Source organism: Terrapene carolina, unplaced genomic scaffold, assembly GCF_002925995.2.
Source record: "Terrapene carolina triunguis isolate 2854851 unplaced genomic scaffold, T_m_triunguis-2.0 Scaffold243, whole genome shotgun sequence".
Lineage (NCBI taxonomy): Eukaryota > Metazoa > Chordata > Testudines > Emydidae > Terrapene > Terrapene triunguis.
The window spans coordinates 296,771-321,316 of NW_020664594.1; the positions used below are offsets into that span (position 1 = coordinate 296,771).

At 49.9% G+C, this 24,546-nt stretch overlaps 1 protein-coding gene across 1 annotated transcript in view; it reads right to left on the reverse strand.

The window, feature by feature from the left end:
• SLC4A3 (solute carrier family 4 member 3) overlaps positions 1 to 24,546 on the reverse strand; it is a 51,609-nt gene that overhangs the window by 4,664 nt on the left and 22,399 nt on the right. The window contains exons 6-13 of the mRNA XM_029912784.1: positions 24,383 to 24,482; positions 12,065 to 12,249; positions 8,391 to 8,607; positions 7,663 to 7,887; positions 7,072 to 7,220; positions 3,761 to 3,955; positions 3,085 to 3,291; positions 1,945 to 2,034 (exon numbers count right to left, since the gene is read on the reverse strand). Of these exons, the coding sequence (XP_029768644.1) occupies positions 1,945 to 2,034; positions 3,085 to 3,291; positions 3,761 to 3,955; positions 7,072 to 7,220; positions 7,663 to 7,887; positions 8,391 to 8,607; positions 12,065 to 12,249; positions 24,383 to 24,482 (1,368 nt within the window). The remainder of the gene's footprint in view (positions 1 to 1,944; positions 2,035 to 3,084; positions 3,292 to 3,760; positions 3,956 to 7,071; positions 7,221 to 7,662; positions 7,888 to 8,390; positions 8,608 to 12,064; positions 12,250 to 24,382; positions 24,483 to 24,546) is intronic.

Sequence of the window (24,546 nt, forward strand, 5' to 3'; positions counted from 1 at the left end):
CCGCCGGGATCCTCAGCCCCCTATGGCTCCGACCCGGCTCTCGGTACTGCAGGGAGTCTCAGCCCCGCACGGCTCTGACCTGGCCCTTGGTATCGTACATGTTAAATCCGGAAGGGGCCATTATCATCCCCCCAATCTGAGCTCCTGCTTAGCCCACGCCAGAGACCCTCATCCCTCCCTTCCTGCATCCCCCCCCATCGGCTGTGCTTGAGCAGGGGTGGAGGTTATAGAAAGAAACGCCTGAGCTTGATGTGAAGAGTCCTGGTGATGGAGAAGCCACCACGTCCCTGGGTGCCTGTTCCTGTGGATGGGTCCCCTCCCCGTTAAACATCAGTGCCATATTTCTAGTCTGAGTTTGTCTCACTTCAGCTCCCAGCCGCTGGGTGTCGCTCTGCCTCTGTCTGCTGGGTTCAAGAGCTTTGGCTCTCAGGGCTTGTCTACCTGGTTCGGGAGTCTCAATTCTACTGAGCACTAGTGTGTCAAGCACTGTCCTGGGGGCTGGCTCTGGAGGGGCAGGTACCCAGCCTGCCTGTGACAGGCTCCGCCAAGGAGAATGAGCCGACCCAGCTGGACGGCAGTTCAGTAGGTAAGGAGCACCCGGGCCGTACCCGGGGTCATGAGGGCTCAGACAGGGAGTGGAGCAGAGAGACAGAGAGCTCCTAAGGAGAGCTCTTCTCGGGGGTCAGTGCGGAGCTCAGCAGGCGAGGGGACCAAAGAAGAGGCTTCGAAAGGGAAGAGCTGTGAATGCCAAGCCCTAGCAGAACTTGGTCCCAGTGAGAGAACCTCAGCAGGAGCTGCAGATCACAGAGGAATTATATGCCAAGGGCTGCCTTGGTTTGAATTCTGTGGGGACCTTTCCCCAGAGGCCCTGACTCCAGAAGAGGATCCTGGGTCAAGAGCGCTTCACAGGTAAGGAGCCTGGATGGAGGCAGGAGAGGGACATAAGTGGAGTTGATAGACGAAGGTTAATTTGGCCCCCTTCTTCCTTCTCTCCCCCCATCTCGGATGCTGGTGTGGAGGCTCATTTGCGTAGCACATTTCACCATTTTGAATTGAATAAACTAGACCCTTGTAGAGGCACAGTTCAATATATATAAGCCTCATTGGACTTCTTGAAAGTATGTTAAGGGAAACTGAGGCAGGGATGCAACCAGGGTTTCATGTACTAAGTGGCTCAGGGGGACTCTGCTGGTGTGGACTAAACGTTCTCATTTCAAACAATACTAAATTAATGCGCACAAGGAAACTTTTAGTGCACACCAGCAGGGTCCACACAGGACAGTTAGTCCACAACACGCTAGTGTGCATTAGAATTTACACCCTTGGGGAAGACTAATGCACCATGTAGACAAGCCAGAAATCGCCCCCCCGGAAGGTATTTACAGACAGTGATCAAGTCACCTCTTTGCTCCTCTTGGATACACTAAATACAATGAGCTCCTTAGTCTTACTGGGAAGGAGATTTTCCAGATCTTGAACTGTCTCTGAGCCCAGGGGCTCAGTATCCCTTCTGAAGTGCAGGCACCAAAACTGGACACAGCCTCCAGTAATGGGTTTCGTAATGCTGTATTCGGAGGGAACACCACCTCCCTTCTCCTATTTAGCTTGCACAGACCTGTTGCACACAGTTCTAATCCAGCTCTCGGCAACAGGCAGACCCTCAAACCTGCACAGTTCTGATCTGGCTCTTGGTGTCGCAGGAACCCTCAATCCCTTAGGGCTCTGACCCATATCTTGGTAGGTCTCAGTGCCTCCCGGGGCTGCTCCCACAGCTCTGATTCGCAGAAGTATGTGCACAAAAATCTCTCTTTGGTTGGCATTGTATTGACTGAGAAAGTGGGAAACACAAAAACATCTAGCTACACAAGCACAGTGAATGGAACAATCGGTAGTCCCATACGTGCTGGGCTGGTGTCCGGGCCTGATGGGAGCGCCAGCACCTACCTGTGTGTACGTGTCTGTGATGGTGTAATCCACCAAGACCATGACCAGGATCGAGATGGGGATTCCAAAGTCTCCAATGATCCGTCGAGCCTGCAAAGCAAACAAGCTTCAGTGGGAACGCGCAGCCAAGCGCTTAGAGACTGCTACAATGCCAGGCACTGTACAGAGCCCCGAGACAGGCCGACGATCCATCCAGCCAAGGGATGGGCCAGGTGCCCACTACAAATGTGAATGCTGCTAATGAGCAGAGGATACAAGAGCTCTGGTCACTCCCTGACCCCACTGGGCTGCTTTTCTCCCTGGCTGGGCCCCAGCTGCTCTCTAGCCACATTCAGGTACCTGGGCTGCTCCAGACACCATCTGGCCCCTGGGAGACTGGGTGGGAAGCCAGCATTCACCAGGCACCTTCTAGCTGGAAACGCCTTAGAAAAGCACTCGGGTCCCATGGCACTGAGTGCTGTATTAGCGCCTCAGATGGGCAGACAGGCGGATCACAGAGAGAACTAAAATTAAGTTTATCCCTCCTTCCATGCCAGGTCAATGACACATACTGGAGTCCAGTCCCCTAAGATTAGCCTGACCTATGGAGACTCATATACCCACCAGTCCCTAAGGCTGTAAAGCTCCAGTTTAGCAGACCCTTGACTCTGGATCCAGCCAGAGAAGCCCTGCTGAGGGCCTGAAGTGCTTAGGCCCAAGCAGCGTTTGGGCTGCTGGATCCCTCCATCTGAAGATACCCTGGGGCAGATGTGGGTAGGACAGAGAAGTGTCAGCAGCAGCCAGGTCTTATCTATGGCCTTGGCCTTGTGCCAAGGGAGCCTGCCCTCTCCAATGGCATTCAGAGGACTGTTGGTGTTTATTTGACGGGGGCGGTCCCTGATGGCACCAGACTCACCTGGAGAGAGAGACAACAAACCAGGGTGCCAGCTCTCTCTTCAGGCAGCTTCCTATCAGCACAGACAGCCCTTTGCCCACATAGGCCTGGTAAGACCATGTGAGCCAGGACAGGGCACCAGGTTCAGACATGCTAGAATAGATAATGTGGGTGCCACAGAGGGCAGAAGTGTGCAGCCAGAAGGGATGCATGGTGGATGAAAGGGCCACAGGATGGGGCCGCTGGGTCACAGCTCAGCCGCTTACCTTGCCTCCTAAGAAACGGCTGTTCTTGAACTTGCGCATAAAGAAAGCGATGAAGAAGGTGCCCAGCATGAGGATGAGTGAGAGGAGGGCAGTATTGGGCTGCATCCTGGTTCCCAGAGACATGGCATCAGGAGAGAGTGCGCTGGCATTCAAGCCAGTCTGCAAACTCGGCGGGTAAAACTTCAGCAAAGGATGCTCTGCAAAGACCTGGACAGGGGAGACAAGCAGAGGGTGCAGTCACGACAATCAAGTGTGAGCACAGCCCTGTGTGTTGCCAAGCCCATCACTGCACTTCCCCAAATAACTCATCTCACAATCTACCGGCACCAGGGAGGTTGAGGAAGAAAAGAAAAGAAAAAACTAGTTATGTGTCAAGGTGCTGCTGCAGGGGAAGGGATAGAAGGTTTGGGGTGTGTCCCGCTATGCTCCACCCAATACCTGTGCACAGCGACGTGGTTACAGCACACAGGGGGCACTCGTGTTTGGGGGCTTGAGAGGTGGTAAAGAACTGTTTCACAGGCCCAGCCAGAAATGCTACAGCACCCTGGCCCTGCATCAGAGACGCTGTTGCTATTGTTCTCTCTATCGATTGTGGGAGGCACGTGGACACTACGGTGGCAAGTGCTAGATCAGACAGCTGGGCAGACACTAGCACCTCTCCCTGGGGACAGTTCACCTTGTAGAGTTTATAGAAGGTTTCATAGATGAAGATGAGGGAGATGAGGAAGGCAAAGATCTCCTGTGTGAAGGGCGAGATGTATCGCACCAGGAAGCTGCCTTCAGCTGCCACAATGATGAAGATGAAGACGATGAGCCACAGGCCAATCCACACTCTGCCCGTCAGGTACTCGATGCCTTGGCTCTGGCAGAACTGAAATAGGAAAATGAAGGGTTAATCATGGCCCATGGGACAGCCTCTCCCCTCTGCTCTCCCAGACCCCCTCCTTCCCTCTCTCCCATTCTACATAGTTCTTTATCAATTTCTAGGATGGCGTGTGTACAATTTTCCATGTAGCCTGGCAGGGAAGGGGTTAAAGTAGGGGTGGAGGGAACAGGAAATGCTTCATTTGCTGAGTAAAGTCACAGACTTAGTATCTGTTGTTTCACTGGGCCTGTCCTGCTCAGACTGTAGTGTTAGTTACTAGGGTGCATCCCAGGGCACACTGTGCATTGCACATCCCCTCTGCCCTGCTCCCATGCTACAAATAAACCATGACACCAACACAGCTCCCCAGGAAAACTCCTGCTCAGTCTAGTCACCAGCCCCCCCAGGAGAGACCAGTCCACATGCCGGGGTTCAGCTGTAAGGCAGACTACACCCCCATCAGACAAACGTCCAACAAGCCCCGCTGTAGGCATGTAAAGGAACTTTCCCAACCAACGGCAGCTGAACAGACCTAGAAAAACTCCCTCTGCTAGTCAATGCACAGGACACTGTGCTTCGGATACCACCTCAGTCAAAGCACCACACGCTCCAGCCCCAAACCATAAACATGCTCCACTCCTACGCAAGCCTGGCTACTAATGCCAGGAACAACAGTATAGACAACCCCACTCAAGCACAGAGAACACTACACATGGGGAGGAACAAATCACAAACGCTTGATGCTAGAGATTGTGCTGCTCTCTAGGAAGAAGCAAAGAACTCCGACAGGCCTTCACCCATTACAAAATCCACAACCCCAAACTAGTAATCTAATCATAATAAACACTACGGATCACCACAGAACTGTCAATCAAATGGCAGTCACCACTTTATACGAATTGTATGGATTTCCAAAAAGCCATGGATACAGTGGATAGAACAGGGTTATGGAAGTTGCTATGCTACAATGGAATCCTCAGAAATTTTCATAAGGAGCTTTTATGAAAATATGACATGTCAAGTAATACATAACTGACTCAGCCCTTCGAGGTTACTATGGGCATCAGACAAAGATGTCTTATGGCACCCACGATCTTTCTACTGGTAGTGGACTGGGTAATGAGAAACACTATAGAACAACTAAGGGGCATACAATGGAGCATAGGCGCCAACTTCTGCTGGCGCCGGTGGGGGCTCAACCCACCCCTGCCCCAGGCCCCACCCCGACTCCACCCCTGCCCCGCCCCCATTCCAACCCTTTCCCAAATCCCTGCCCTGGCCCCACCTCTTCCCCGAGCAAGCCGTGTTCCCACTCCTCCCCCCTCCCTCCCAGAGCTTGTTACGCTGCGAAACAGCTGTTTCGTGGCGGCAAGTGCTGGGGGAGAAGTGGGGACGCAGTGCGCTCAGGGGTAGAGGCGGAGGCGGAGGTGAGGTGAGGCAGAGGGGTGGGGAGGGGAGCTTGGCTGCTGGTGGGTGCAGAGCACCCACCAATTTTTCCCCGTGGGTGCTCCAGCCCTGGAGCACCCACAGAGTCGGCACCTATGCAATGGATTGTCACACAGAAGTTAGAGGACCTTGACTTTGTAGAGGACATCAACTTGCTATCCCATGCCCTTAGAGACATGCAAGCCAAAATGTATTCTCTCCAGGCCTATGCACAGTTAGCAGGGTTGAAGATCAACACAGCGAAAACTAAAACCATGAGAATCAACACATAACAAGACACACTAATAACACTTTCTGGGACTGACATAAAAGAGTTCTGATAAGAGTTTCACATATCTTGGTAGCACTGTAAGTACAACAGGTGGAACAGATGAGGACATTAAAGCCGGAATAGCAAAAGCCAGACATATTTTGTAACTCTAAAGCCAACCTGGAAAAACTGAAATCTTGCCCTCCAAACTAAACTTCAGATATTTAATACAATTGTAAAGCTGGTCTTACGAAGTGATGTTGAAAGTTGGAGACTTATTTCGACCTTTCTATCAAAATTCCAATTTTTCATAAACAGCTGCCTTAGACAAATGCTCAATACCAGATGGCCAGAAAAAAATTACAAATAAGGAACTCTGAAAGAGGATGAAACAGAAACCAATAGGACAGGAAGTTATGGAACTAAAATGGAGCTGGCTAGGACACATGTGGAGAAAAAACCTGAATAACAGGACAAGACATGGAGCACCAGGGCGAGAGGTAACAAGAGAGACCAAGGATAACATGCAAACACACAACAGAAGCAGAATGGAAAGCTCCCAAAATGACATGGGAAGAAGCTAAGACTGCAGCAGGAGACTGGCAAAGATGGAAGACAGTGGTGATGCCCTTACATTCTGCATGGAATAGAAAGGCATAAGAGAAAGCACTTGAAAACCAAGAGAGACAGACTCCCTGGAAATGTGGAAAAAAGAGTGACTAGAAGCACTGTACTTGACACTGAAAGACATTGTCTTTCCACAGTCCACAACGTAAAGATGTACAAGAATAAGACGTCTCCAAACTGACTGGCATAGATCCTCCTTGAACATAACTCGGGGATAAGCAAGAGGCAGCACAAATAACCACAATATGAAATCCCCTGCTGCCACATCAGAAATGAAGAATAATGCTAGGTGAGTTGTTACTGCTCTCCTAGAGAGACTGGACTGGACTGCATGGGATGCAGGCTACACTGGGATACAGTTAACTGAATCTGGAAAATCCTCATCCAAAAGAGGAGAAAAAGTGACAGAGAAAAGGAGCGTGGGCTGCATGTATAAGCACTCACCACAGCAATGCAGATCAGGGCCTGGTTCAGGCAGGAGCTTATATCAGGGCTGCTGGCTAGGACAGCACTGCGAAGCATTAATAAAATCACAATCCTAGACAGACTCAGTGGAGTGGACCATGGTGAGAGGAGGCAGAACTGACTGGTGTGAGCTGGAAAGGACAGGCAGGAGGGCAGGGCCAGCACTGGGTGACCTGTGGTATGGTGACAGTCTGCAGGAACGTTTAGGAGTCACCCCTTTCGGCATCAGAGGAGTGCAGCTAGCCCCTCTGATCAGACAAACCATGGCAAGCGAAGCACAGTACAATGGCAGAGGAAGCGTGGGGCAACATGTGACATGATGGCTTACAAGTACCTTGAAAAAAGCTTCTTCAAATACCAGAAGGGGCCCCGAGAAACCAATGACAAGGAGCGGCTGAGCTCCAAGCAGGGAGAACAGGATCCCCAGAACTGAGGTGGAGATGATCAGCTCCGAGACCCCCATGAGACCCTCTGTCTTCTCTCCTAAGAGAGAACAACGTGTATGTGATAAGAAGCCCTGCGGAGAGCACAGTCCCCCATACAGTTACTCTGGTGCGGATACACTATTCACGGGCAGGGAGTCCCCTCCTCCCCCCTGCACAGACATAACCGCCCTGCACTGGGCAGGGGGGCTCACATTTGAGGGTAGAACCCCTCTAGCTTTGCTGTGACCACCCTTAGAATCCTGCATTCAAACACCCTGCAGGGTGCTCAGAAAAGAGCCCCAAACGGATCTGGAGCTGGAGAGGCCGAGTTACGGGGAGAGAGTACAAGCCATGTGCGTAGCACAGCTACAGCCTCCTGAGCGAGCAGCGCTAGAGCCCTCAGGCCAGTGCAGGCACAGAATCTCAGACGGCAGAGCCAGCGCCCCCAGCCCAGCCCGGGCTAGTTTGTGCAAAGAGCAGACAGAAAGCAGGCCCATTACCTAGGAGTCCCCCGAAGGTGATGGCAGGAGAGAGAGCAGCAAAGTAGATGAAGAGAACGGCTGCAAGGCACTGGCTGTGCAAGGCGTCTCTGATGTCACTGAGATATTTGGGGTACCTGCGCTTTATGTCCTGAACCAGACCTCCAAAACAAATGCCGGTTCGCCTCAATGGGTCGTCCTCAGCGTCCCCCTCCTCTTCCTCCTCAGCCTTCACTTCACACAGCTCTGGGGAGACATGGTGTATGGGGGTTACAACGGGAAGGTAGGAACGAGAACCACCCCTCTCTCCTGGGGACAGATGCTGGCACACACCCATCTCCCAGAGAACAGGTGAGCAGGGGGGAAGCTCGGCAGGCTCCCTACACACCTCACATGAAACTTGGGCTTCCCCCCACAGCTGTGCTCCGCCCCCTGGGCCTGCTGCCCCCCCCCATGGCCGCTCTCCGGCCCCCCGGGCTTCCCACCCCCCATGGCCATGCTCTGCCCTCTTGGGCTTGCCAACCCCATGGCCGCGCTCTGCCCCCTGGGTCCTCCCACACATCCCCATCTCTGTTGCAGGACTCAGCCCCGCTCACCCCACACTAGTTGTCCTCGCTTTATCCTGTGCCAGGGGGAGGCACAGAGGCCTCCCAGCCAGTGCCCATGGCACAGCCCCCACTGCACCCTCCCAGGGCAGACAGGGAGACACTGGATGAAATTCATTATCTGCCAAAACAGAGTGAAGAGACCTTTAGCTTCCTGGACAGCCCCTTCCTTCATGGACTTCTTCTGCTCCCTCTCCTTCCTCTTCCTCAGCAACTCTTTCTGGAAGGTAGCGATAGACCTGAGCAAGTCTTTCCCCTCCACTTCTGATGGGGGGATGACAATGCTGCAGTCCAGGAATTCGTTGATGGCATTGAGGAGGTCCTGGCGGTCGTCAGCCATGTACGCAGCCTCATGGAAGAGCTGCAAGATAGACAGGAGGCTCAACCAACCCAAAGACACTACCAGACTACTTCTGCAGCTGCAGAAGCACAGCACCTGCCTTACTGCCACAGCCCAACAGACCCACATGCTCCAGCATCCCTGCCCCCCTTTCCATGCCGCCCTTGGGCTCTCTTCTCCTTCATGTGTTGGATCAGACCAGTGAGGCTGCTAGCTAGGTATCCCTATCACCTGGTATCAGAACAATGTGCTCATCTAGCCAGTATCATAGCTCCTGTCACACCAGGGTTATGGAGCAGTTTTATGCTGTTCTAAGGGACTTTTCTCCATCGTCTCTAAATACCAGGAGTCAAAGAGATGCTCCTTCTAGTTCAGAATCCAGTTGACTGGTGAGTCAGGCACTCAGGGACCACAGAGATGGATGGAGTATAAAAATTGGATAGATGGGGCATAAATAGATCAGATCGCTGGTCCACTTGGATCAGAATCCAAATTCCTGATGTGACACAAAAGAGCAGTGTTCTCTCTAGTCTCATCTTGTGCACTCTGCCGCACTGACAGACTAACAGGGAGGAAACCAGTGTTGTGGGGAAAGGCTGGGAATTGTAAAGCACTGTAACTAAGGCACAAGAGAACAGCGCTGCCTGGATTGCCCTCAATGCTCGAATCATCTCCAGTTCTGCCTTAAGAAAATGACTATACTCAAATGTCATGCTTCAAGGCTTCACCCAGACGCCTGCAGGAGTCAGGAAGGAATTTTTCTTCCCCCAGTGCACAATTGGCCAGACGTATTCTGGGTGTTTTTTTCACCTTCCTCTGAAGGATCAGCGATTGGCCACAATTGGAGATGGCACACTGGTGGGGTGGACAGTGTTCTGAGGTGGTACAGAGAGTACTCTTTCTAAACGCCTGATTGGGATGTGTTGCTCACATGCTCAGGGTCATTCTGATCGCTAGATCTGGAGTGGGGAAGGAATTCCCACTCCACCCCTCGGGTGAGATTGGCAGAAACCTTGGGGTGGGGTGGGGGAGTTCGCCTCCCTCTGCATGCTTTGGTCTAACCGAGGTCTTTGGGCTTAACAAGGGGTATCTGGGTGAAGTTTAATTGCCTGTGGTATACAAGTGGTGATAGCACATGAGCTCATGGTTCCTTCTAGCCTTAAATTCTATGAAACTATGACAGAACTTGGAATGCCAGGCACAAGGGGCAGTCGGTGCCAGGGGCTTCTCAGAGACCTGAGTTTAGGGACATGTGACATGGGGGAGGCAGCCAAATGGGAACTGCCAGAGGGAATTCTTGCAAGGAAAGGGCAGGAAAAATGGAGAGTAAAGCCACGCCTACACTATGGCTCTTAGGGTGACCAGATAGCAAGTGTGAAAAATCGGGACAGGGGTAGGGGGTAATAGGAGTCCATATAAAAAAAAGCCCCAAATATCAGGACTGTCCCTATAAAATCGGGACATCTGGTCACCCTAATGGCTCTACAGTGGTGCCGTAGTTATGCCGCTGTAGCACTGTAGCGTAAATATTACCTCTGGCCACGGGAGGGGTTTTTCCATTGCTGTAGGTTATCCACCTCCCCGAGCTGTGGTAGTTTGGTCGACGGAAGCACTCCTCCACTGACCTAGCCGCATCTACACTGGGGTTAGCTTGTCATAGCTACGGCGCTCAGGGATGTGAACCTCTGCAAGCTGTAGTGACGTCGACCTAACTTTCAAGTGTAAACCATGCCTAAGTTTCTGCTGCCCGGAAAGTTAAAGGAAGAGGAGAGGTTTAGAGAAAGCAGGGGAGACAGTAGTGCAAGGAAAAAAACAGGCCCATTAACAACGGAGGGAGGAGTTTAACGAGGACTGTGAAATGGCTGAGGTACTACACCGCTTTCAGAGCATGTCTGCAGAGAAAGGGACGGGGAATTAGGACGGAATTAGAAGCCTCTAAGGAGGTCAGGGACAGCTGAGCTCTCTGCAACTTACAGACTCCATGGAGCTGCAGCTTCAGATCCCGGCAAGGCTAACGTGGCCCTGCAGCCTTCTGATACCCAGCGCTTGACATGGCCAAACCACGGCACCAACACCAACTAGCTAATCCTCACACCTGTGTGCCAGGTCACTACCATCCTCCCCAGGTCACTGGCAGAGAAGTGGAGGGAGAGGGAACTGGACTGCTCAGAGCCACCCAGAAAGTGAGTGCAGAGCCAGGGTTAGAACATTATGGCTCCCGGTTCCCAGTCCTGGGCTCGGCCCATCAGGCCCATGCACCTCACTCTGTGGTGTCTTTCAGCTGAGAGCCCTCAGAAGCCAAGGAGCCACCTGCTCTGCGTGAACAGTCTAGTGCCGAGCGCAGGGCATTCGGCCAAACTCCCCTCCAATCACTCAAGTTTCCCTGTTAGTCTCTCAGTCCCAGTCAGTCCCTCTTGAGCAATAACCAGCAGATCCCCCAGGCTTCTTTGGATGGACTCCCGACGTCTGGATCATGAAACTGCACTCCATGCAGCCTAGGAGTCTCTGTGCTGACGCCGATCTGGCTGGGTTTGTTACCCAGCAAACAGCTGGGGATATAAAGTTTCCTATGTACAATCTCCTGCAGCCAAGAGGACGCTGAAAGCTAGTCCAGGAATGTTTCATTCTCACTCTCCTCCAACCCTGGATGTCTGCAGCAGGAGCCTATAATTGTCTCTCCTTTGTCATTCCTTGTCAGAGAATGAGTTTCACTGCCACGCTATTCAGTCCTTAGAATCTAAGGTTAGACAATAATCTGCAACAGTCACTATCACTTCTAGCTCTTGATGTCCGTGTTCCCTGTGCCAGGCATTGGGCACTGACACCCAAAAGCATCAACCCTCCTCTCATTCTTCCTCTGCCATTTCAGAGCACTCTCCCTCCTGCCTTGCGCTGGATGTTGGAAGTACACACAAACTGAGCACAATGACCTCTTCTCCTCTGCCAGCCTCTGAGGACCCCTTCACTCCTGCCCTTGGAATGAAGGTTCTGGGGATCTCTCCTTTTGTGTTCACCTCCCAATTTAGCACTTCCTGTCCCAGCCTGATGTCTGTCCTGGTCTTTCTCTTTCACAGAATCATAGAATATCAGGGTTGGAAGGGACCTCAGGAAGTCATCTAGTCCAACCCCCTGCTCAAAGCAGGACCAACCCCAACTAAATCATCCCAGCCAGGGCTTTGTCAAGCCGGGTCTTAAACACCTCTAAGGAAGGAGATTCCACCACTTCCGTAGGTAACCCATTCCAGTGCTTCACCACCCTCCTAGTGAAAAAGATTTTCTTTTGTACTGGGCCATCCTCCCTGTCCCAGGCTTGGCTTCTCTGATAAGACCTGTGCCCCCCAGTGCTCCCTGTCCCTAACCCCTGTCCAGAAGGGACTTGGTGCAGCGTCTCTGCAGCTTTCCTGTCCTGTGTCTGACCTCTGTACCACCATACCACCATTCCCCATGCTCTAGCAGGAATGCACACCCAGCGCCTCACCTTGTCAGACATGAGGGTAGAAATGGACCGTCCAATTTCGTGGTAATCGACGTTGGCCTGACTGGGTCCCAGCAGGACAAAGATGAACCTGACCGGAATTGGGACCTCTAGGACAGATTCCAGGAAGACAGCCTCATTCAGCCGGACAAAAGCCATAGTGGGCTGTTCAAGGAACTGCACACAGCCTACCAGGAGGCAAAGAACAAAAACCACAAGGTCATGGCAGAAGTCAGGAGTCCCAGGTAACAGAGACTGCAGCCCCAGAGCAGCACTGGCATGGAGAAGGGATCCTCTGGGCACAGGCCCCAAGGCAACTCTCTCACTCAGGCATATGACCTCCCTGAACCTCTGCCAGGACATGCCCTGGTAACATGTTGACAGAGACATACCTAACACCCCACAGCTTGAGGGAATTGAAACATAGTGCACAGTAGCAGAATCCACACAGCCAGTTAGTGCACAACAAGCTACTGTGCTGTATATTTACACCCCAGCTTTCTGTGCACTAGCTCTCGGTTTAGACAAGCCCTCAGTCTGTCACTGTAAGAGAAGGTTACTCACCCCGTGCAGTAACGTAACAGGTTCTTTGAGATGTGTGTCTCTGTGGGTGCTCCACCTCAGGTGTCGGTGCGTCCCTGCACTGTTAATCAGAGAGTTTCAGTAGCAGTGCCCATCTGGCCTTCAGAATGCTGCAGTGAGCGCATTTTGGGGGAATACGCAACTCACCAAGGCATAAGAACATAAGAACAGCCATACTGGGTCAGACCAAACGTCCATCTAGCTCAGTATCCTGTCTTCCGACAGTGGCCAATGCCAGGTGCCCCAGAGGGAATGAACAGAACAGAGAACAGAGAATCATCAAGTGATCCATCCCCTGTCGTCCATTCCCAGCTTCTGGCAAACAGAGGCTAGGGACACCATCCCTGCCCAGCCTGGCTAATAGCCATTGATGGACCTTTCCTCTATGAATTTATCTACCGGTAGTTCTTTTTTGAACCCTGTTATAGTCTTGGCCTTCACAACATCCCCTGGCAAGGAGTTCCAAAGATTGACTGCGCGTTGTATGGAGAAATACTTCCTTTTGTTTGTTTTAAACCTGCTGCCTATTAATTTCATTTGGTGACCCCTAGTTTTTGTGTTAGGAGGAGGAGTAAATTACACTTCCTTATTTACTTTCTTCACACCAGTCATAATTTTATAGTCATCAATCATATCCCCCCCAAGTCGTCTCTTTTCCAAGCTGAAAAGTCCCAGTCTTATTAATCTCTCCTCATACGGAAGCTGTTCCATACCCCTAATCATTTTTGTTGCCCTCTTCTGAACCTCTTCCAAGTCCAATATATCTTTTTTGAGATGGGGCGACCACATCTGCACACAGTATTCAAGATGTGGGCGTACCATGGATTTATAAAGAGGCAATATGATATTTTCTGTCTTATTATCTATCCCTTTCTTAATGATTCCTAACATTCTGTTTGCTTTTTTGACTGCCGCTGCACATTGAATGGATGTTTTCAGAGAACTATCCCCAATGACTCCAAGATCTCTTTCCTGAGTGGTAACAGCTAATTTAGACCCATCATTTTATATGTATAGTTTTCCAATGTGCATTACTTTGCAGTTATCAACACTGAATTTCATCTGCCATGAGGACGCAGAGTGAATGTCCACCTGACACAGACAGCGCGTCGGGGCATGATGTGCATCGTTTAAATCCTGGTGAACCAGGCATAGCTGACTGGGGGTGGTTGGCCCTGTGTAGACCCTAACGGTCTGAGAGGGAAATATAAAAAATAATATTTTTTAACACAAGGAAGGATAAGTAACCAACTAGTAACTAACTATAAACTTTTAACTATTTCTATAAGTGTGTAACAAGCTAGTCAGGACACCACTGGGAGCTCCGTCTCTGGCTGAGGACGTTTGAGAAGGAACTGAGGGGGTCGGGTTGCACGTGCTAGATGAGGCGCCAACGGTGCCACGAGACAGGAACAGTGCATGCACGACCCAGACGGGCACTGCTGCTGAAATTCTCCGATCAACGATGCAGGGACACACTGACACCCGAAGTGGAGCACCCACAGGGACATCACTTGAAGAAGAACACATTTTCTCCAGCCCTGCAATCATTTTTATGTCTCTTTTCTGCAGTCTCTCCAATTTTTCAACATCCTTTTAAAAATGTGGGTACCAGAACTGGACACAGTGTTCATGGGCGGCAGGGTGGAGCCCCGCTTTGGGGAGGCTAGCCCCCAGCTCCGCCCCTTCTGCCTGCGCCCTCCCCACAGCTGGAGCCCCAAGACCTCCCTGCCCTGCCCCCCCTCCCATGGCTGGAGCCACAAGTCCCCATCCCCCTGCCCTCCCCGGCCGCAGGAGCCCAGGGCTGGCTGAAGACCGGAGCCTCCCCTCCCCCTGCCCGGAGGAGCCCCAGGCTGGCTGAAGCCCCGAGCCTCCCCCTGCTCAGAGGAGCCCCGGTCTGGCCAAAGCCGGGCTGTGCCTCCCCTCCCCGGACCCAACCTGCCCAGGGGAAAAGCGTCTGTTAGAAGATGCTTTTGATATGCCCCATGCAGGTTCCTGGGCGGCTGAGGAGGCAGTATGTGCCTCCTCAGCCACCCCAGAACCTGCATGGGGCATAATAAAGCAAAAACTTTGCCGCCAAACCCTGCAACTGGGGGTCCGGCAGCTGCGGCAGCACCGGGGGAGGCAGAGTCTCCCTTGGCCAATGATACCCACCACCCATGGCAGCGTTCCAAATTCTATCTCACCAGTGCCATATGCAGAGGTAAAATCACCTGCTACTCGCTACTCCTGTTTATACAACTGTGACAGAGTGCTGGCCAACAGCACCTGTACTAGCACTCTGATCACTGGGTCACCCTGGAGTAAACCTCCGGGCAAAGCTGTGCCCAGCTGATAGACTGGGGATGGGCTGGAGAGAGCTACAGCTCATTAGCCCAGAGAGTAGAAAGGCACAGGAAGGAAGTGCTTGGGGAAAAGAGAGACACTGGCAGGCTTCTGAGAGTCAGAGCCAAGAGCGTCTCGAGGGAAGATACCTTCTGTCTCCCCCCTCCTTGGCGGAGGGAGCTAGGCAATGCATGCCATGGTAAGTACAGAGCGTCACCAGTTTGTAAATGCGGTGTGGAAAGTACACTGTAAATAAATTGCACAAGATGTTTGACCAGAAGAAGGTCTCTGAGTGGTTTGTGGCTAGACAAGAGACAGGAGCAGGACGACACAATGTCACAACATCCCAGGATCGTATTAGCACTTTTTGCCACAGCATTACACTGGCAGCTCATGTCGAGTTGTTTGGCCACTATGACCCCTAAATCCTTTTCAGAGTCACTGCTTCCCAGGATACAGGCCCCAATTCTGTGGGTGTGGCCTGCATTCCTTGTTCCTGGATGTACAACTCTGTATTTGTATTAAAATGTATTTTGTTTCCATGGATCCAGCATACCAAGTGATCCAGACCATTCAGTACCAATGACCTGACCAGCCATTATTGACCACTCCCCCAGTCTTTGTGTCATCTGCAAATTTTATCTGCAGCAATTTTATATTTACTTCCTGATCATTGATCAGAGTGTTGAATAGCATCAGGCCTACCACTGATCCCTGCAGAACCCCACTAGAAGCAAGCACCCTCATGAGTCCCTACTTTTTCAGAGCTGTCTGTGAGCCAGTTTGCAATTCATTGTGGTCTACTGATATTGTGGCAAACTTCTCTTGGAGACACTGCTGAAGTTTCTCCCGAGTCACTATATCTTCAAGGGACTTGACGTTGAATTTATTTCATACTGATTTTGCCTGCTTGCGATGCCTGGAGGTGATCTGGAAATTCATGATTGATCTAACAAGGTGATGGTCTGTCCAACAGTCATTGGTTCCATGCATGGCCCTCGTGACGCGGACATCCTTCTGATCTCGAGCTCTAACAAGAACGTGGTCAAGAAGGTGCCAGTGCCTGGAGCGAGGGTGTCTCCAGGTGGTCTTGTACGTCTCACCTTGTCTAAAGAGGGTGTTTGTGATGATCAGGCCACGTTCTACACATTTGCTCAGGAGGAGGATGCCGTTGGAGTTAGCCTTTCCTACTCCAGATCCATTCCAGAGATTTGACTCCCGTCCGACTCTAGCGTTAAAATCTCCGAGGAGAATGATCTTGTCCTCCTTGGGAATGTTGGTCAAGACTCTGTCAAGATCTGTATAGAATTGTTCCTTGATATCCTCGATAGAATCAAGTGTTGGGGCATACGAGTGTTGCTGAGCTCAAGACGAAGAGTCATAAGACATTCATTGATTCCTACAGGAAATTCTGTAAGCTGAATGGCAAACTTATTCCTAATAGCAAAACCAACACCATGAACGCGCCTGTTCTCTGCAGATTTTCCTTTCCAGGAAAAGGTGTAGCCTCCACCTTTTTGTTTTTCAGTTGACCTTCATCTGGGCACCTTGTCTCACTCAGGGCAGCGACGTCAATGTTATATCTTGCAAGTTCCCTGGCGATGATAGCAGTTCTTCTTTCCGGCCGTACATTATCTTTGTTATACATTAGGGTGCGAACATTATATGCAGCAAAAGTCACTGTCTTTTTATAGCTTCAACCGCAGGCAGAGTGATCCCACTGGATGTGGTAATCCAGCCAGGAGTGTATGAGACAGCCTAGGTTTAGGGCACCTTTTCTAGCCCTCTTCCCCATGCAGGATGAGCAAAGGTGTGATAAATGAAGGCGGGGGGGCGGGGTAGCTACCTTTTATCGACACCCAACCAGCCAGTTAGCTATAAAATCCCTGTTAGTAGCTGTTCTCTACTTGCTTTACCTGTAAACGGTTAAAAAGTCTGACTGCATGCATAGGTAAAGGGAAGTGAGTTGGCACCTGGCCGAAAGAGCCAATGGGAAGGCTAGAACTTTTTAAAATTGAAACAAGACTCCCCTTTTGTCTGTCTGTGGTTGTTCTCCCGGAGAGGAGACACAGAGCAGCAATGCTGTAAGAAGCTTTGAGCCAGGTATGAAAAATCATCAAATCATCCCTAGAAACTACTCATTTGAAACCCCAGATATGTAAGTAGATCAGGAAATGTCTAGGAAGACGCAATTAGGTTTATCTCTTTTATTTCTTTATGGCTTGTGGACTCCTCTGTGCTAACCCCAGGTGCTTTTGTTTTGCTTGTAACCTTTAAGCTGGACCTCAAGGAAGTTATGTTGATGCTTAATCCTTATAAGTGGTTCTTTTTAAAATCTAGCAATAGTCTAAGTTTTTAGATGTATTTTCTCTCTTTGTTTTTAATAAAATTTACCTTTTTTAAGAACAAGATTGGATTTTTGTGTCCTAAGAAGTTTGTGCACGTTGTTTAATTAGCTGGTTGCAACAGCTGATTTTGTTTCTGTCATAAACATACAGCTAAGGGTAGCATAAAATCCCTCCTTTATCTGTAAGGGGTCAAGAAGCTCAAATAACCTGGTTGGCACCTGACCAAAAGGACCAATAAGAAACTTTCAAATCGGGGGCCGGGGGGTTTGTTTGTGCTCTCTTTGTTTGTTCTCTCCCTGGGCGAGAGAGGGACCAGGCAGGAAAAAACATCTCCTAAAAACCTACCTGACATGAGCATCTAAGACTACAAAAATTGTAAGTAAAGGCAAGGAAATGTGTTAGATTATCTTTTGTTTTAGCTTGTGAATTTTCCCTATGCTAAGAGAGAGTTTTATTCCTGTTTTTTGTAACTTTGAAGCTAAGCCTAGAGGTGAATCCTCTGTGTTTTAAATCTTTGTATTTATCCTGTAAAGTTACCTTCCATCCTGATTTTGAAGGTGTGATTCTTTTACCTTTTTTTTTTTTTTAAATAAAATTCTTCTTTTAAGAACGTGATTGATTTTCAGTGTCCTAAAAACCCAGGGGTTTGGTCTGTGCTCACATTGTACCAATTGGTGAGGATATTATCCTCAAGCCTCCCCAGGAAAGGGGGTGAAGGGGCGTGGGGGAATATTTTGGGGAAACAGGGACTCCAAGTGGCCCTTTTCCTGAATCTTTGTCTAAATCACTTGGTGGTGGCAACACTACCATCCAAGGACAAGGAAAGGATTTGTGCCTTGGGAAAGTTTTAACCTAAGCTGGTAGAAATAAGCTTATGGGGTCTTTCATGCAGGTCCCCACATCTGTACCCCAGAGTTCAGCGTGGGGAGGGAACCTTGCCAGTTTCTTTCTCAGCTCTTCCCCGGAGGGGGTGGTGTAGGGCCTTGAGGGTACCCCACAGGAAGGAATTCCCAAGTGCTCCTTCCTGGGTTTTCAAAGGGGGGTTTTTTGCACTTGGGTGGTGGCAGCATCTACGCATCCAAGGTCAAAGAAAAGCTGTAACCTTGGGAGTTTAATACTAGCCTGAAGTGGCCAGTATTAATTTTTAGAATCCTTACGGACCCCCACTTCCTGCACTCAAAGTTCCAGAGTGGGGAAGCAGCCTTGACAAGAGGGGATCCTAAAGAGGACTGCTCAGTTGCAATAGTAGCTGCCGAACTGCACCCGTCTCAGTCCAGGTGCCAGACGAACATCTAACTACCGCCGCCTACATGCAGATTCGTGGCTAGGGACTGTCAGATTCACTAATCCTGTCCTCATCACCACTAGTCCCTCGCTGCAGGGCTTGGAAGGTTGGAAAAATATTATTTCCCATGGTAGAAGCCTGCACATTTCTTTTAACGTGGGGAAGCTGGTGCACCTACAGTGACCACACGATCATGACAAGTTGGAGTTTTGAGGCCCAGTGGCAAGGAAAGTCCAAGACGACTGGAGATCTCCACTTGCTGCAGCCTTCATCTGCTTTCACAGCCGTTGAGATCAGAGGACCCTCTTCCACCTGATCCACCATTAAGGACTTGGGGGATGGACCATGCTTTGTCTGGGACCTCCCCTTAGGCCTGTTCACCTTGAGAAACCCTACCAGGAACATGAAGCTACTGACAACTTAGCTCTGAGGATCATTGGAACACGCAAGCCCCTTCACCACAACAAGGTGATGGTCCCCAAAGAGGGGACCGCTATGCCTACAATTGATGATCATAATGAAAATCTCTGGAAGGGATTAAAGACTGCCATTCTCTCGGCATGTGCTGAGTCCATTCGCTATGTCACCCGCCATCACCAAGATTGGTTTGATGAGAACGATGCTGAGATTCAGAGCCTGCTTGCCCAGAAAATAAAAGCTCATCGCATGTGGCAAAACAACATATCACACCAGCAGAAGAAAGAGTCATACAAGCAACTCAAGGCTAAAGCCCAAAGGAAAATCCATGACATCAAAAATAAGGGGTGGCGAGAAAAGGCCAAGGAGATAGAGCTCTATGTTGATAAACATACATGAAGAGTTTTTTTCATGCAATAAGAGCCATTTATGGCCCATGTTCCCATGGCCCCACACCATGCCGAGCCCAAGACGGGTCAATGTATTTTAAGGACAGCAAAGCCAACAAAGCCAGATGAAAGGAGCATTTTGAGCTACTCCTGAACCGTGAGTCAACGGTGTCTGATGCCACTATCAAATCTATTCCTCAACGACATGAAAGAGAATCTCTTGCTGACCCGCCCCCCCGCCTCGAAGAAGAAGTAACATGAGCCATATGTAAACTAACAACAACAAGGCAGCAGGGCCAGATGGCATACCAGCTGAAGTCTACAAGGTTGGAGGTGAAGAACTGGTAGGGAAGCTCCACAAACTTTTTTTTTTTCATATCTGGTATAATTAGAAGATTCCAGAAGACTTGAGAAACGCCAACACGCCTTACAATCTTTAAGAAAGGAGATAAGTCAGAGTGTGGAAACTATTGAGGCATTGCCTTGCTATCTACGGCAGGGAAAATTCTTGCCTGTACCCTCTTAAACCAATTACTTCCCCTTGCGGAGGAAATATTGCTGGAATCTCAGTGCAGTTTTAGACCATCCCATGGGACAACCGACATGATCTTCATTGACCATCAAATCCAGGAAAAATCTCGGGAGCAAAATCAGGACCTGTACATGGCTTTCATCGATTTGACAAAGACCTTTGACTCTGTCAATCACGAAGCCCTGTGGAAGGTGCTGGCCAGATTTGGCTGCCCTCCAAAATTTATTAAGGTCCTAAGGCTTCTCCATGATCAGATGACTGCCACAGTTCTCTGTAATGGCCTTGAGACGGAACCTTTCATCATCAAAACTGAGGTTAAGCAAGGATGTGTTGTTGCCCTAACCCTGTTTTCCATCTATTTGGCAGTCATTTTGATCCTTGTTAAAGATCACCTCCCCCAATGGAGTTGACATTCAATACATAATGGATGGGCGGCTCTTTAATCTTTGACGTCTCTGCTCAAAGTCTAAAGTCTTCAGGGTGTCCATTACTGATCTGCAGTATACTGACGATTGTGTCATCCTCGCGCACACTGAGAATGACCTTCAGCCCATACTGGATTTTCTTGCACAAGCTTACCAGAGCCTAGGACTCTCACTCAATATTGAGAAGACTAAAGTGTTCTATCAACCTGCCTCAGGCCTTGCACATGACCCACCACAAATCACCATCGAGGGACAGACTTTGGAGACAGTTGAGCACTTTTGCTTCCTCGGTAGCCAACTTTCTCAAAATGCAAAAATCGACAGTGAGATCCAGCACAGAATCCAGTGCTCAAGTGCTTCCTTTGGGAAATTGCTCCGATGCGTTTTCACGGACCATGACCTATGACAAGACACCAGGTCTAAAAGACAATTGTTCGTACACTCCTCTATGGATATGAAACCTGGGTGACCTATCGACAGCACCTAAAGAGTCTGGCGAGGTATCACCAACGATGCCTCCGGAAGATCCTTTGCGTCAAATGGCAAGATCGCTGCACTAATGCCAGCATCCTCGCTGAAGCCAAGGTCACCAGCATTGAAGCAATGATCCTCCTGCACCAACTTTGCTGGGCCGGACATTGTGTGCGGAGCCAGACTCTCACCTCCCAAAACAAGTCCTCTACTCTCAGCTCACCCATGGTGGTCAGAGATCCCATGGTGGTCATAGGAAATTCTACGAAGACACACTGAAAGCGCATCTTAAGAAAACTGATGTGGATATTACAAGCTGGGAAGAGTAAGCCACCAACCGCCCCCAGTGGCACCCTATCCTCCATCAGACAGTGGCCCGCTTCGAGGAGAAGCGCCTTGCCCTTGAAGCTGAAAAGAGGGAGAGGAGGAAGGAAAAAGAAATAACTTTCTCCCAGCAGGCAGCTGACCCGCCAGGAAACGTCTGTACCAACTACAGGCGGATTTGCGGTTCCAGGATCGGACTCCTGAGTCACCTCAGGACTCATGTGTAAATCCGTGGTAGAGATCATCCTTGAATTGAGGGATCGCCAATCAATCAATCAATCGCCACTGATATTGTACAGTGTCCTTTTTAAATCAGAATGTTGTGCAATATTAAGTCAAACATACATCTAGGCAGTTATCTTTATCAGCCAAACTTGTAATCTCATCAAAGAATTAAATCAGGTTTGTTTGGCAAGACCATTCTCCATAAGCAGTGATGACTAGTATTAATTATTTTCCAATCCTTTAATTTGTTATTAATTGAATCCCACACCAGCTTCTCCATTACGTTATCTGGGACCGATGTCAAGCTAACTAGCCTACAATTATCCCTGTCATCCCCTTTGCACTTTTTGAATACTAGCACATTAGCATTCTTCCACCATTCTGAAATTTCTCTGTTATTCCAGGATTTACTAATAATTAACAGCACCAGGCCAGCGATCTCCTCAGCTGATTCTTTTAGAAGAATAGAAGATGAGGGTTGGAAGGGACCTCAGGAGGTCATCTAGTCCAACCCCCTGCTCAAAGCAGGACCAACACCAACTAAATCATCCCAGCCAGGGCTTTGTCAAGCCTGACCTTAATACCTCTAAGGAAGGAGATTCCACCACCTCCCTAGGTAACGCATTCCAGTGCTTCACCACCCTCCTAGTGAAATAGTGTTTCCTAATATCCAACCTAGACCTCCCCCACTGCAACTTGAGACCATTGCTCCTTGTTCTGTCATCTGCCACCACTGAGAACAGCTGAGCTCCATCCTCTTTGGAACCCCCCTTCAGGTAGTTGAAGGCTGCTATCAAATACCCCCTCACTCTTCTCTTCTGCAGACTAAACAAGCCCAGTTCCCTCAGCCTCTCCTTGTAAGTTATGTGCCTAGCCCCCGATCATTTTCATTGCCCTCCACTGGACTCTCTCCAATTTGTCCACATCCTTTCTGTAGTGGGGGGGCCCAAAACTGGACGCAATACTCCAGATGTGGCCTCACCAGTGCCGAATAGAGGAGAATAATCATTTCCCTTGATCTGCTGGCAATGCTCCTACTAATGCAGCCCAATATGCAGTTAGCCTTCTTGGTAACAAGGGCACACTGCTGACTCATACCCAGCTTCTCATCCACTGTAACCCTCAGGTCCTTTTCTGCAGAACTGCTGCTTAGCCAGTGGGTCCCCAGCCTGTAGCAGTGAATGGGATTCTTCTGTCCTAAGTGCCGGACTCTGCACTTGTCCTTGTTGAACCTCATCAGATTTCTTTTGGCCCAATCCTCCAATTTGTCTAGGTCACTCTGGACCCTACCCCTACCCTCCAGCATATCTACCTCTCCCCCCAGCTTAGTGTCATCTGCGAACTTGCTGAGGGTGCAATCCATCCCATCATCCAGATCATTAATGAAGATGTTGAACAAAACTGGCCCCAGGACCGACCCACTTGATACCGGCTGCCAGCTAGACATCGAACCGTTGATCACTACCCGTTGAGCCTGACAATCTAGCCAGCTTTCTATCCACCTTATAGTCCATTCATCCAATCCATACTTTTTTAACTTGCTGGCAAGAATACTGTGGGAGACCATATCAAAAGCTTTGCTAAAGTCTTAGGTCTCCCTGGTTCAAGTTATCCAGGCCAGCTGATTTAAAAATGTTTATCCCCAGTAGATGTTGTTTAACATCCTCCCCTTGGTTACTAATGGACCAGAAAGTACTTCATCGTCTCCATATGCTACGAGTACATTATCCCGCTTCTTTCCAAATACAGAACACAAATACTTCTGCTTTCTCTGCATCATTATTAGCAATTTTACATCTCCAGCTAGCAATGGGCCTATACCATTGCTAGGATTTCTTTCATTCCTGATATCCTTAAAAATACCTGAATCAATGTTCTGCACTTCATAACTCCTAATTTACATTGCTTGGTATCCACTTCCCCTTCTTTTCATTGGCTATCGATTGCTTTTTTTATTCCTAGTAGTTCCTCACAGTCTCTTCTAGTCTTGATTAACCTAAATAATTGTGTGTCCTCTTTTATTTTTCCACCTCCCTGCTCACCCCTTTTCCTACGTCCCCATGCTCAGGGACACCTCCAGTTTCAACAGGTTCCTCTGAAGCCAGTTCCAATGACACCTCCTGACCCATTTCTTCCCCACCAAAATTCTTGAATTAAGGAGTCTGCAGAAAGGGTTAGGATGGGAGCTGGCTCCTCCCTTGCTCTAGAGTCTCCTTGTGAGAAGGAAGAATGTATCTGTACTGTCTCCACTGTGAGGTCCACACAGCCAGCAAAAGGCCATCCTGACCCTTTCTCAGCCAGCCCAAGTGCCTGGGGAAGTGTCATTCCACTGGCTATTGGCCAGCTTCTCATACCACAACTCACACAGCACTGCAAGGTTCATACCAAATTCCACCGGTGAGGCTCAGGGCCTTTACCCAGCCTGCTTATCTAGGCTCTGAAACTGGCCTGAGCGTATGGCTTTAAGCAGAGATGGGCAAAACAATTTGGAAAATGCACCACACTGAAGTGTCATCGGAAAGTGAATCCAATGCTTGACAAGGTTCTGAAACGTTCAATGAAGGATCTCCACTCAATATTCCTCCCTCCCAGAAGGGGGTTGAGATGGGCAGGGCCAAACATTTGCCTGACTCTTAGTCCCCACTCCACTCCCCACCATCCAAGCTGGGAGCAGCTCTTCCTGGGGAAGGTCCAGGGACATGCTGTCCCCACTCAGGGCATGGCCTGGCAAGTTGACTGTAGCAGAGAGGCTTTTGGGGCCTGAAGGATACCCCCAAAAGCCACCAAGTCCCCCGTAAGATGACAGCAGGAAGAGGCAAGAAGGGGCTATTGGAGGGAGGTTCCCAGGGCTTGGAAAGTGGCTCCTTCCCACCTTAAAGTTTGGATAACAGGGATTGGCATCCAAATACTCCTGGCAGGTAAGCGCATGTGTCTGGCTGGGCCCCGCCTGGGCTCTGAACTGGGCCTCCCCAGCGGGGTTCTGACCGGCACTTCTTACCCACGAGGACCACGGATGCCTCAGCATCTTCAGGAATCTTCTCCATCAATTTCAGATATTTGCCGCGGTGCCCCTCGGAACTGTGGAGATGCAGATTTTTCTATCCCAGTCAGAAAGAAACATGCACAGGTGAGGACTGGACTCCCAGGCCCGACTCCTCCTCT